This window comes from Juglans regia, chromosome 11, assembly GCF_001411555.2.
Source record: "Juglans regia cultivar Chandler chromosome 11, Walnut 2.0, whole genome shotgun sequence".
Lineage (NCBI taxonomy): Eukaryota > Viridiplantae > Streptophyta > Magnoliopsida > Fagales > Juglandaceae > Juglans > Juglans regia.
This window is the reverse complement of record NC_049911.1, coordinates 2768834-2782793: the sequence shown is the minus strand read 5'-3', so window position 1 is coordinate 2782793 and position 13960 is coordinate 2768834. Positions and strand designations below refer to the sequence as shown.

The window sequence follows — 13960 nt, the reverse complement described above, 5'->3', positions numbered from 1 at the left end:
GATGTGCATGGCATGGAGACTAAAGGGATTTTCACGGCTTGCGTTTTGGATGGGGCTTGGGTCTTGGGCTTTTTCTTACGCATAAGTCCAAAAATATATAAAAATGGGGCTTGACTGGGTTCAAGTGTTACATTCTCCCCCTTATAAAAATTTCGTCCTCGAAATTTACTAGTACCACAAGTAAAGCCTAAATATTTAACCGGTACAACCATTTCATTCCATGCCTACACCAAATGCCAATCATATTGTCAGACCTAATTAATATTCCAAAATTGTCGAACCTAATATTCCAAATTCTAACCCTCCAATATTGTCGATCGTATTCTCCCATATTTTCCCTAGCTATACATGTTCGCGCACACTGCCATTTCAAGCCTAAAATATAAACCTCAATCATGCAATTAACGACCAAATAATAAATTTCAAATCCCCCACCTAATATAAAAACTTCAATAATATAATTAAAGACCTAAAATAATTTTGAACTCTCCACATAATCTATAAACCATTTACAAATATCGAAATAGACTCTCAAATTATCATGTCACCAAAGCCACGCTTCCTCTGCGCACTCTAACAACTTGTAGTCCTAAACACATTGTATCTCAAATCAAGTACATCTGAAAAGAACTAACCTCCACATTTAACCAATCCATACAGTTTTTGTTTTCTCGTTAGGTTTAATTTTGTGAAATCTCCCAACATGTATTTAGCCTCTAATACATCCATATCACAAATTTAAACCTCCAGTTCCTAATCAAAATTCATTTCCATGAAGTCAACTAAAAATCTAAATCTTAAAACCTGTCAGAATTATTTCCTACAGTCCACAAAATACGCATACCAGAATTAAAATCTCAAATGTCATAAAAATCATTTCCTGAAAACAAAAATATGCAAAATCCAAAACCTCAGATTTTTGTAGAATTCATTCCATAGGTCCGCAAGTGCTAAAACCTTACATATCATAAAAAATCATATCCTGGAACCCGCAGAATTCTACAACCTTAAATCTCCTCAAAACTTTCTTTAAAGTATGTACCATCTCTAAGTCTCAAATGTACCATCTCTAAATCTCAAATATCTAAAATTTCGAACTCGACGACGAGAACCCATCCTGAGATCTTAAACTCAGTTAAACGTTTTAGGGAAAGAAAACAAAATATGTATAAACAAAATATAAATACCGGCTAAAATATTTAAAAACAAGTTAAAATAAATAAATGAATCAATGAAATCTTGAACTTGTTTTAACCATTCTTAGCCATTTATTTAACCAACTCATATAGTCTTCCCTACCCTATATAATTGTAAACCCGACATCGCTCTAAACTGTCTTACGTCTTAGAATCTAAACCTAAAAAATCTAAACCTTAAATTAATCTTTATAAATATTATCTCCTATATCCCACAAATTAAGCTTGTCGGATCTAAAATCCCTAAACCTCAAAATCTCGAAACTCAATCATAAAGTCTTGCAAAATCTAAAACTTTAAATCCTAAACCCACAGATATCCCCACTTCAAGTGTTTATAGTGTGCAGAACCTCAAACCTCCAAATATTCAGTCCATAAAATCTGAAGAATCTCAAAACTTAATTATCCACATAATCGTCTCGTAGTCCTAAACTTTCTACACCTCACGTCCGAAGATACTTCCTAAAACAAACTTCCCAGATCTATATGCACACAACATGTACAAAACAACCTAATGAGTCATTACAAGAATAGGTTTTTACTCCTGTGAAGCATGCCAGTACTTCATCAAAAATAATTTTTTATTTTACAAAATTACCATCTATAAAATTGTAAGAAGAATGTAAGTTAATCATTTTTCTGTTATTATATTATTATAATTTAAAAAAAACTTAAAATGTCGTACTTGCTGTGCATATATGGTTATAAAGTGGTCAGTCATTGCATGCATGCCCTCTTTAATTAAAAGGAAGACCACTACTCAACCTAAGATTGCTGATCTTTATACACATGTTCTCATCAAATGCACATGCATGGAGCCAAATTATCTCATAAAAAAACCACTTGATCTTATAGTACGTATATAATTGCATGCAGCCAAAGGAATATTTTATCGATTAGCTACCACTTTGGAGATATATATATATATATATATATAGAGAGAGAGAGAGAGAGAGAGAGAGAGAGAGAGAGAGAGAGAGAGAGAGAGAGAGAGAGAGCAATATTTGAATTAGTCGTATATTTCACACGTACATATATATAACATTCAAAATCATCGGCTTTTGTTAGCAGTGGCTATATTATTTCTAAATAAATCACTACTTTGTCATCATGAGTACCCATTATATTTTAATGGCTGACACCCAAAATTACCCAAATCCCATATATATAGTCCATCGATCTTATCTCAATGAATTAGGAGTGTACGTGTATATATAATATGGTATGCAAGAAATTAGAGTACTAGGTTGGGTAATTTTTCATATTTAATACGTCAAGTACTTTTCAACCAATAACAGATCATCATTAAAGGAATAGGTTTCCTTATTTACTACGCGCTTCCACAACTATTTTGTTGCTTTTATTTATTTATTTATTTATGTGAGACAATGACATGCATTTTCGCTTTCTTAATATTAGGTAGCGATCGAGGAGATGAAAAAGAATCCACACGCACTGAATAAAAAGTACCAGTTCTAATTTGGAGGGTAAGCCTTTATTATAAAGAGAAAATTCTCATTTCCGGCCTTCTATGGGTGCGGGTTTCTCAATGGCATGCATTAATCATGTCATTGATTGTAGTTTTTTTTTTTTTTTCTTAAATTTTATTTTATTTATAACAAACACCAGAAAACTTTCATTAATGAAAAGGAAAAATTCCAGACATAAATCAAACCACAAGGATTGAGATAAAAAGTCCGAAATACAATCCCACCACATGTTGATTCTATCAACATTCCTTGCATACTTAGCAAGATAATGAGCAGCTTCATTAGCTTCTCTATAAATGTTGATGTCGTGTTTCATAGCCCGAACAGTTCTGCAAAACCCAAGCTTCCAGGTACCTGCAACTAAGAAGAAAGCGAGGCTCCTGTGGCTATCGAGATCACTCCGATGCCTAAGTCAGTCGATTGCTCTTTGGAGAAGGAAAACACAATGCAAAATAAGAGTTACGTAAGTTGAATCGATATCCTCCCATAAGGAGGTTATCCCCTATTTATACCTGAGTCGGGCCTTTCAGTCGAGGGAGATCGTGGCATGTCAGATGCAAGACTTGCCACCTCCCATTCTCTGTCGCCTTAGTGGGGGCTAGTATGCGGCCGACCGAGGGATTGCGCCGTGTCTGCTGTTCTACGTCTGCGTGGCCACCACTTCTCTGTCATGCCAGGAGATGTCAGATTACGGGTGAACCATCCTTGGCTCATGGGATGCTCCACTGTGCGCTGGATTTCCTGACATCGATCTGGGTTGGCTCGTGCCTGGGATTTGGGACTTTGGGGTCAGGGTCATGATGATGTGTTGCCCACCTGACCCTGTAACTCAGACCTCAATCCTCTCAGACCCTAAATGGATAGGCCCGGGTAGACCGGTCTCGTGCTTACTTGACTTCCCGACCCTCTCGCCCTGAGCCCTTAGGTTCCCTACTCGGGCCCGGGCTTCGTGGTTTAGCCTTCCTAGGCTTGGGCCCTTCAGAAATGGGCCTTGGCTTTCTTAGGCATGGGCCCTACAGGAGTGGGCCTTCCCTCACAATAAACATGTCTAAACATACAATCCCCAAAATGAGAAGCCAGCTCTTTAATCTCAAAATAGATACCACCAAATTTGGAGTTGTTCATGTTGCCCTGATATAATGCTTCTATAGCTAGGGAGCAATCACTCTCTACCTGGATCTTTTCTATTCCCAAGCTTACACAAAACTGAAGGCCATGGAGAAGGGCCAGCAACTCCACCTGTTCAGGTTCAACAACATCATCTTCCAATGAGCTTGCAGCCATCAACACTCGGCCCGAACTGTCTCTCAAGATTGCACCTGTACCAGCTCTCCCCATCTCTTAAAAAACAACTCCATCAACATTTAATTTCAAAACATCAAGATTTGATGGCTTCCATTTGTAGAAATCTTGCACTTGTTGCATTGATAGTCGTTGGGCCCCTTTATAACATTTTAGCACAAAAATAGCATGTTCAGAAACTTGATGCATGGGAATAAGAACATGTTCATGAATGTATTTGTTCCTCCTATACCATATTCCCCACGCCAAGGCAAAAAAGGAAGACAAATGTTCAAATTGTTTGGCACTACAAAAATGAAACACCACCTCAAAAACATTCATAAATTTATCTCTCTCAAAGGCAGGGAGATAATCATTCTAGATCCTCTGCACATGCACACATTGCGCCAAAGCATGATACAACCCTTCATGTTCAACATGACATAGACTACAACTCACATCAGTTGGGACGTGTTTTAGTAATAAATTCTCCTTTGTAGGCAATCCATCCTTACAAGCACGCCATGCAAATATTTTGATCTTATTAGGCATAGGCATTTTTCAAATATTTTTCTAGACCACGCTAGCTATGGATACGCGAAGAGGATGATTCAGCTACCTGTGGACCCTGTTGAGCCAATAAAAACTTATAACAGCTTCTAACCGTGAACATCCCATTTCTTTTATAGCCCCATACATGCCTATCAGCCCTATTCCTAGCACGCAAAACAACTTTCTGGATATCCTCCACAACCCTTGGGTTAAAGAGAGCTCTAAATTCCTCAAATCCCAAATCCCACATTCTAGAGTTTTCACACATAAGAGACTTCACACAATCATGTTGGTTCCCTTCACTCGCCACAATCCCTTCCTTCACTAAAGAAGTATGTCCCGGGATCCAACTATCAAACCAAATATTTACTGAAGTACCATCCCCTATCCACCATCTACATCCCTCTAGAACCCATTTTTTGGCCTCCCAAATTCCTCTCCAAGTATAGGAAGGCGATCTACCCAACCCTGCTTGCAGAAAATCTGAACCTGAATAATACTTTACTTTCAGCAATCTGTGCAGTATTGAATTTTTCTCTTGGAGTAGGAGCCACCCCTGTTTAGCAAGCATTGCCAAATTAAAGAGTCGCAAATTTTTAAACCCCATCCCTCCCCATGATTTTCTGACATAGTACATTTTGTTCCAACTCTACCAATGTATTCGCCTCTCATATTTTCCTTTGCCCCCACCAAAACCTAGCCATCATACCCTCCAATTCAGTACACAAACTCGAGGTAAGAAGTCATTAATTGTAGCTAGTACAACCCGATCTACATGATGAACATGTAGTATTGTCTATAAAGAGGGTGCGCCTCATGATATATATGGCTGAACACATCTGTGAGATTAATTTATAGTGTGGCTGCAGCAAGGATAATGTACGCTTGCATGGATGAGATGAGAAGTTCATTTCTTGCCGCTCCCATTTTGTGGCCAAATTAAGCCTATGGATCGTGAAGAATCTGCAGGGATAATTACATGGGATCGATCGATGATGATGATTATGAGAGCTAGACGTAGCTTTCTTTCACTATCCATGGATATATATATCTGGCCACATAACCGTGGGGGTAAATATCCTATCCATCGTTGAGACTGCCACGCATCCATTTGGATAACTATTGAAATATTATTCTATATATATGTATGATCTGTTTGTGCTTATAATGCCTAGTATCATGATCCTTACTAGAATTTGAATATCATGTCAGTTTTTGTCCAACTTCAACATCATTCAAAATAAGTCGGTGCTAAATGGGCAATGGAGTCGGAGTACAAACTTTTTGCAAACCCCTAATTTTCACAGTTTAATTAGGTTGAGATACTCTATAAGTAATTGATGATATAATTATTAAGTCATGACTTGATGATCGTGTTAATCATCGATCTTGTTGATATGCCTGCAGCTTGATATAGAGATCGCGATAGAGCTAATTAATGAGGATTATTGATTATATAGACCTACGTACGTACGTACTTACCCAAAACAAATTTGAAAACTACTTACCATCCCATTCCTGATCATTTAACCATTTGAGCTGATTTTGATTTGAGATGTTGCTGATTTTTTTAATAAGACAAAAATGATCGTGCATGGGAAGAATATATATTTGCAATGAATGCATAAAGCTAGCTCCCTGTAATAATAATAAAGCTATCTAGCTGTGACTACTTGGACCCTAATTAATTATACCTATTGATAGACATTGCCACATGATCATGATCAGTAAAGTTTTCTAGCTATTTGATCTTTTTGTTTTCTTTGCTTATTACATGATGAGAATATGTAATATTGCACTAAACGGTTTGATGCAGCTTTATCTTTTTTTGTTTTTCCAATAAAAAAAGTTATAACTAAAGGATTATAGTATCTTTGTTTTCTATAAAAGAACACTGCACGGCATTAGTTGATATTAATGTGGTATGTGATATTGATAGGCGTTGCATATATAAAGCTAGCATGCCTGCCGGCTATAAGCACATCGACTCTCTAGCTAGCCTACTAACAAATATATTAAGAATTTTGTCATCTGAAGGATGGAAGGGGTGCTGATCCTGCTCTGCGTGTTTACCGTTGTTGGGGTCGGCCATTATTCTCATGTGGTTGCTTATGATTACATGTATTTAGTTATGCAGTGGCCTCGTTCGTTCTGCAACACACAACCTAACGTCTTTCGTTCCCGCGTTCCAAACATCTTCACGATTCATGGCCTTTGGCCCCAGAATCTTAATAATGCTCCAGTCAACTGTCCAGTACCTATACTTAATCATTTCCATTATCCTACGGTATTATTCATGAATTCATGATCTTAGCCTGCATGCATATATATCTCAAAAATAATTTAATTTCTTATTTATATTTTGTATGTGCGGTCAAGTGTTTACTTCTCTTATCATGCATCATTTTTTGCAGCTGAATGCTGATAAAGTACTCTTAAAAACCATGGATCGAATTTGGCCTAGCCTGATCAACGGAATGCCAAACGATCAGTTTTGGGGGGCTCAATGGAAGAAACATGGCACTTGCACTACCTACGCTCAAAACGATTATTTTCGGGTGGATTGTATTAGGGCCAACTTTCTTGGAAACATAACTGCATCCCTAGAAGCACAAGGCCAGTTTGCATTTTATTAATCACGTACATTACTTTCATTATTATTGGTTTATTGTTATTAAAATTACTACTACAACAACTAATTTATCATGCAGTAGTACTTATTCAATTTATTTATTTTTCTATTTCTAATTCAGGGATTCTTGTCGGAACTTCATCCCTAATAATGTTTTATAAGAGGGCGATTGAGGAGCAGTTACATCTAATCCCCAACTTTGCCTGCAACGAGGATAGCAATGGGACTCCGCAACTCTTTGAAATTCGATTTTGCCTAGACAAGGCTGGATTGAGCTTCAAAAACTGTAGCTGGTTCATCCCTCGGAAATGTTCAGGCAATATCGCGTTTCCAATACCATGAACTATAATAACATGCATGTTGGAATCCGTAGGGTTTACAAGCATTCCCTTTAATTATGATATTAATTGGCAAACAATTGGTGTTCGTTGGAAGTTGGGATAGACCCTTTTTACCTCAAAGTCATCGTTCTTCTATCTTTTCCCGAATCATGTAGCTAAATAATTGTATATATTTTGCGTAATCAATCAAACTCTTGCGAACCTATTGCTCTAAAAATTCATGACACTAAGTGCGTGAAAATGAAAAAAAGAAAAACTAAGTTGAGCCAGCTCCATGCAGAGCCTCCTGCATTTATCACCGACCGCACGTACCTAACACTTAATGCATGTACAATCTCCGGCCTTCAAATTGGGCAGAAATTTCATATATAGTCAACATGGGGAAAGCTCTTTCATAACAGGTAGTATAAGTAAAGAGGTGATCGATCCCCCTCAAGATCTAGAAAAATTGCCATTCATGCAATATATGGCTGACCTGTTTCTCGATAAATTATTTGTATTTTTGGACTATAATCTTGAGCAAAGGCAAAAATCTTATTTTATTTTAGATTAAAATAATTTTCTTTTTAGAATTTATTAATATCAAGAGAGGGCCGGATTTTAAGTGGTTTACCATGTCATTAATTTAAATAAAAAATTATTTAAAATATCTCACATAAATAAATATAATTAATTAAGAACAAAAAAAAATCTAAAATGGATAAATAATATCAATTTCTCATAGAGGATAATTAATTTATTTCTGAGAGTGCAAAAGTCATTAATAGTTCCTAGTTTTAAGTCAAATTAAACTGGAGTATCAGTAGTCTCGTTTTAGGTCATTACTTAAATACAAAGCCTAATTTCCATTAAAGGAGGAAGAAATGCGTATGAAGAACAGGAAAATTCTTATATAGAAATATATAAGAATATATTTATTTATTTTTATTCCAATATTTACTGTGATTCGATCATGTTGAAATTTAGAAGCGTAGGTATATATAAGATAATTTTTTTTTCCAGACGGACCAGACCGCGCGCAGTAGTAGACTGTAGTACTCCTACCAATTACACTTTAATTCATGACTCCATGCATGGCCGTGTCGTGAGCTTGCAAGAGTTATACCTATTTTAACACGAACGACGTTAAGAGATTTCCTTTGCACATAACTATTTTACTGTATGGGTTCTAATGATGTAAATATTGGTTTCGATGCAAAACAAGCTGGTGTGGATTGTGATCATGGTTTCGTCGGGGTTTGGTGATTCTGTAAATTATTTTACTGTATGGGTTTTAGAGAATATTATCCCAAATATTTCTCGAGATATATGCATGGATCCAAGCTCATATATAGTTGCACTAGTACTGGAGTGGTCCTGATTCTTTTAATTAAAGAGGGCATGCAATGGCTGGCCATTTTTATTTATATGTGTGTGTGTACGTATGCATATGAGGGTAGCTTTACCTTCGATTAATTTATATAAGGTGATACGTACTTTCCAAAGTACAGTCAGTTATATAGGAATATAACATTAATTGAAGGATACCAAAAATTGGAAGAGTCTAGTTTTAGATAAAATATTTTTCTTTACCATTTCTTAATATCAAAAGAGGATTTGAATGGCATCAAATACATTAAATGTAAGAACTTGGCCAACTGGATAGGGGTGGCAATATGTGGTACTACTCGTAAGTTCAATATGAACACGATACGAAATTAACAAGATTAAATAGATTTGGGCCAAAACAGGCCGTTGATCCATTAAAACACAAATAATAAATGGGTCAACCCGCAATAACCATTTAAATATTTCAAAAATTCAATTTCATTATTGTTGGGTTGTAATATTGTTATTTCTCAATATGTGTATGTTTTTATTGTTTGGGTTGTAATTTTGGACCCATGCTCATATTTGTTTGTGCTTGAGTTTGTAATATTGATTTTATTATAGGTTAGAATTTGAAAAATATTGATATTTTTTTATTAATAGGTAGTCATAGATAGGCTCGTTTGGACACATGGACTATCTCAAAATTCTATAAATAGTAATAAAATGGTTTGACTGAAAGTGTTTTATTGAGTTTTGAGAAAGGAGAGAGTAAAATTTGAATAAAATTAATATAAAATTAAAAATTTGTTTGAAAATAATTTGTTAATATTATTTTTGTTTCAAAGTTTGAAAAGATTGTATTGATTTTTGTGTTTTGTTTTAAAATTTGTAAAAGTTGTATTATTTAGTTAATGATTAAATGAAAATGTTAAAAATTTGAAATTGAAAAGTGTCTTGTGTTTTAGTAATGTTTGGATAGGAAATTGTGAGAAATTTTGAAAATTTCTCATTCCAAAATTTTGAAATTTTGAAAGTTTTTCTACATATTTTGGTTACTAATAAATATAGATTTTAACTTCTGTGTGAAATTATGTTAATTAGGACAAATGGGATATGTGAGTTAATTCAATTCATTTACATGAAACGGATCAAAATGGGTCGTGTCATTTTGACTCATTTATAGTTAATTATTAAATTGGTCTTAATGAGTCGTATGGTATTACCTTTTATTAAACTGGACCTTGTTAGGGTTTAACAGATCTGATTGGTTTAGCCTAATGGGTGATGTTCGGGTTAACCCATATAGTTGAATTTGTCCATAATTTGACACTACAAGAACACGACCCATGAATACGAATTGCCACACCTACAACTAGGAAGTAATCTGTTAGAAAAAAACAATTAATAGAGAAATATTTTAATCACAAAAGATTTTACAAAAGTAAACTCACAAACTAATATGTCTTTAAGTGATACATCATTTATAAAGTTACTTTTATTATAAAATAGATTTAACGTATCATATGAAGCGACGTCAATTTGTAAGTTTTTTTTGTGAAATTCTCTTTGTGGCTATAGTACTTTTCTGTTCAACCTAGGTAGAATATGTTGCCAGATCCATGGGTGGAGAAATTAAAATTCCCCATCTAATCAATGCTGAATTTTGATAATTTTGTCCATTGTCCCGATCAACCATCACCAACAGGACATGAATGCAAGGTAAGAGTTGTAACCTTATCTAAAGGAAATTGAATTTTGGTTATTTTGTCCACTCTTAATCTTTCCCAATAGATTTAACGTATCATATGAAGCGACGTCAATTTGTAAGTTTTTTTTGTGAAATTCTCTTTGTGGCTATAGTACTTTTCTGTTCAACCTAGGTAGAATATGTGGCCAGATCCATGGGTGGAGAAATTAAAATTCCCCATCTAATCAATGCTGAATTTTGATAATTTTGTCCATTGTCCCGATCAACCATCACCAACAGGACATGAATGCAAGGTAAGAGTTGTAACCTTATCTAAAGGAAATTGAATTTTGGTTATTTTGTCCACTCTCAATCTTTCCCAATCAACCATAACTAAATTTTTTGGACAACTCATAACCTTTATATAAAGGGACAACAAATCTTTAGTTAGTCATTGAGACAACTCCTTGTCTTCCTCAGATGATTATGCAGTACACTCTGTCTCGCTTTACTTTTTTTGTTGTTGCATACTGTCATTGGTCCTTACATGATTCTGAGTGTTCTTATTTCTACTCTTTTGGAGAATGTCCTTACCCATGTTGACATTTTGAGTCCAAACTTAAAGTCAGTAGCTGTAACACACAGGCCCAGCACAAAACTCGCATTCGATTTTTTTATTTTTATTTTTTATTATTATTTTTTTAATGTACATGAAAAGCTTACTTGGGTTTTAGCGAGTAATTTTTAGAATAGGGTGCGGGCCAAAGATTTTATATTGATGGAATATGGATTTTGTTTTATTTGGGCTTGATAATTGGGTTAAATTTAGTTAATAGTTTATGCACGAAGTGAGATTTACTTTATTTGGTATTTGGCCTGACAAAGTATGGAACGAGTGAAACTAGTTAGGAGTGTGAGTCAAGGCCCCTTAGTATTGTTTTAAATTCACAATCTATGAAAATTTTTAACAGCTCTAACAGGCCCAATCTATGCTCTACAATATCCAAGTTGTGGGCCAAATATTTTCAAATGGGCCTAAAAAGCCCAAGCCGCCAGGGATCAGTTCCTTTTCCACACCATGCACATTCCTTTTCCACTATATTCATAGCTAACAGTTCGTATTGTGGATATATATTCATGTATAAATAGTTATTCATCAATTTTACAAGCTAGGGCTACCACATTTTCTCCTTAGGTTTAAGCAAGCAAGCCTCCAACCCAAAGGCAGAAAGTCACTGCCAATTAACTAGTGGCAAAGCAGTGAACTGGCATCACCAAAGCACGAGCTCCACCGTGTGCACCACCTTCTTCATGAATCTAGCCACCCAAACTCCATAAAATAACGCCACTACATATTATCTTTGTTTTCTACAAAAGAAGAGTACTACTACTGCATGGCATTAATTAATTATTAATGTTATAGGTAATATATATTGATAGACATTGCCACATGATAATCAGTACAATTTTCTAGCTATTTGATGATCTTTTTGTTTCTTTTTTCTTATTCTTAGGGTTTGATTGACCGTTCCACATAATTGCTGAGATTCAAAGGCTTAAAAAATTCCAATTTCGTGAACATGAACTGCAAAGATCATGACAATAAGTTTATATACATGAGAATATGCAATATCGCACTAATATATTCAAACGAGTTGAAGCTTTATATATCTTCTTTGTTTTCCCAATAAAAGAAATTACGAAAGGATCGATAATTAGACACAAGGATGCTATTATCCTTGTTTTTTTTATAAAAGAAGACTGCATGGCATTAGTTAATATTAATGTGGCATGTGATCGATATTGATAGACACTGCCATCATGTGAGGTGAGTACTATTTTCTTTTTGATATTTTTGTTTTTTTCTTTCTTATTCTTGCAAGGGTTTTATCCCATTAATAACTAAGATTCAAAGGCTTAAAAAAATTGATTTAATTGCAAACATATCTTTTAATTAATGTTCAAAACAAGTCGCGCATACATTAAGGAACAAAACACAAAAAACTCTTAAACATCAGTTGGTTGTTGTGGCGCTAGTGGTAACATCAGTACCTAAAACTTGTTTATCATTCACAAATATCGTTTAAATATAAAATATATTTTAAATTTTAAATTTTTAAACATTTTTATCTAATCATTACTTAATCATTAGAATTTTTTCAAATTCTTAAAAAAACACAAAAAACAATACAACCCTTTCAATTTTTAAAAAAATGCTATTAAAAAATGAAAAATTATATTCATACAATTTTTTAACTTTATAATATTTTTACTCAATTTTCTCTCTCTTTTCTCAAAAACCAATAAAAAAATTTTACTAAACTATTTCACTGTTATTTACAAATATATTGAAATATTCTAAATATTCAAACGGGACCTAATTATTTTAAAAATGACAATTTATCATGTACATGAGAAAATCCATCCACTTTATTCAAATGGCCAGGTTAAGATCACCTTGTCTTCTTTCTCTTTTTCAATTAAAAAAAAAAAGAAAGAAAATTGTGATTCCATCTGTATGTTTTCTAATTATCAAGGACCCTATCGATCGTTGTTTTCTACAAAAGATCACAGACTGTGCATTAATATAGTGGTAGGTGATATAGAAAGGCATTTCCCACGTAAGTACAGTTTTGATCTTTTGCCGTTTTCTTATGTTTTTGTTTTTAATTCTTTGTTAGGGTTTGATTGGACCTTTCCACATAATTACTGAGATTCAAAAGCTTAAAAAATTGATTTACTAAATGCAAACATGTCTTTCATTAATGTTGATAATAAACAAGCCCTAGTCATGCATAAGACTAATCACAAGAATATATAGTTTTTTATTCTTGTGAAGCATGCCATCTATAAAATTACCATCAAAAATAATTTTTTATTTTGAAAAATTACCATCTATAAAAGTGCATGTAAGAAGAATGTAAGTTAATCATTTTAATTTCTGTTATTATATTATTATAATTAAAGAAAAAAACTTAAAATGTCGTACTTGCTGTGCATATATGGTTATAAACTGGCCAGTCATTGCATGCATGCCCTCTTTAATTAAAAGGAAGACCACTAGTACTCAACCTAAGATTGCTGATCTTTATACACATGTTCTCATCAAATGCACATGCATGCAGCCAAATTATCTCATAAAAAAACCACTTGATCTTAGTACGTAATTGCATGCAGCCAAAGGAATATTTTATCGATTAGCTAACACTTTGGAGATATATATATATATATATATATAGAGAGAGAGAGAGAGAGAGAGAGAGAGAGAGAGAGAGAGAGAGAGAGAGAGAGAGAGAGGTAAGAGCAATATTTGAATTAGTCGTATATTTCACACGTACATATATAACATTCAAAATCATCGCACTACAAGAAACAGGGTCTTTTCCGACGCTTAAATTCGCCGCAAATAACCCCCAAAATCGCTGGAAATAAGTATTTGCAGCGATTTACGTTGCGCCGGACTTTCGTCG

General features: G+C 34.3%; 1 protein-coding gene across 1 annotated transcript; it reads left to right on the top strand.

Moving 5' to 3' along the window:
* Window positions 1-6557: 6557 nt before the first annotated feature.
* On the top strand, window positions 6558-7493 carry LOC109020203 (ribonuclease 1-like). Its single transcript, XM_019002621.2, has 3 exons — window positions 6558-6806; window positions 6934-7135; window positions 7273-7493. The coding sequence occupies exons 1-3, from the start codon at window positions 6558-6560 to the stop codon at window positions 7491-7493; spliced, it is 672 nt and encodes a 223-aa protein (XP_018858166.2).
* Window positions 7494-13960: the final 6467 nt, after the last annotated feature.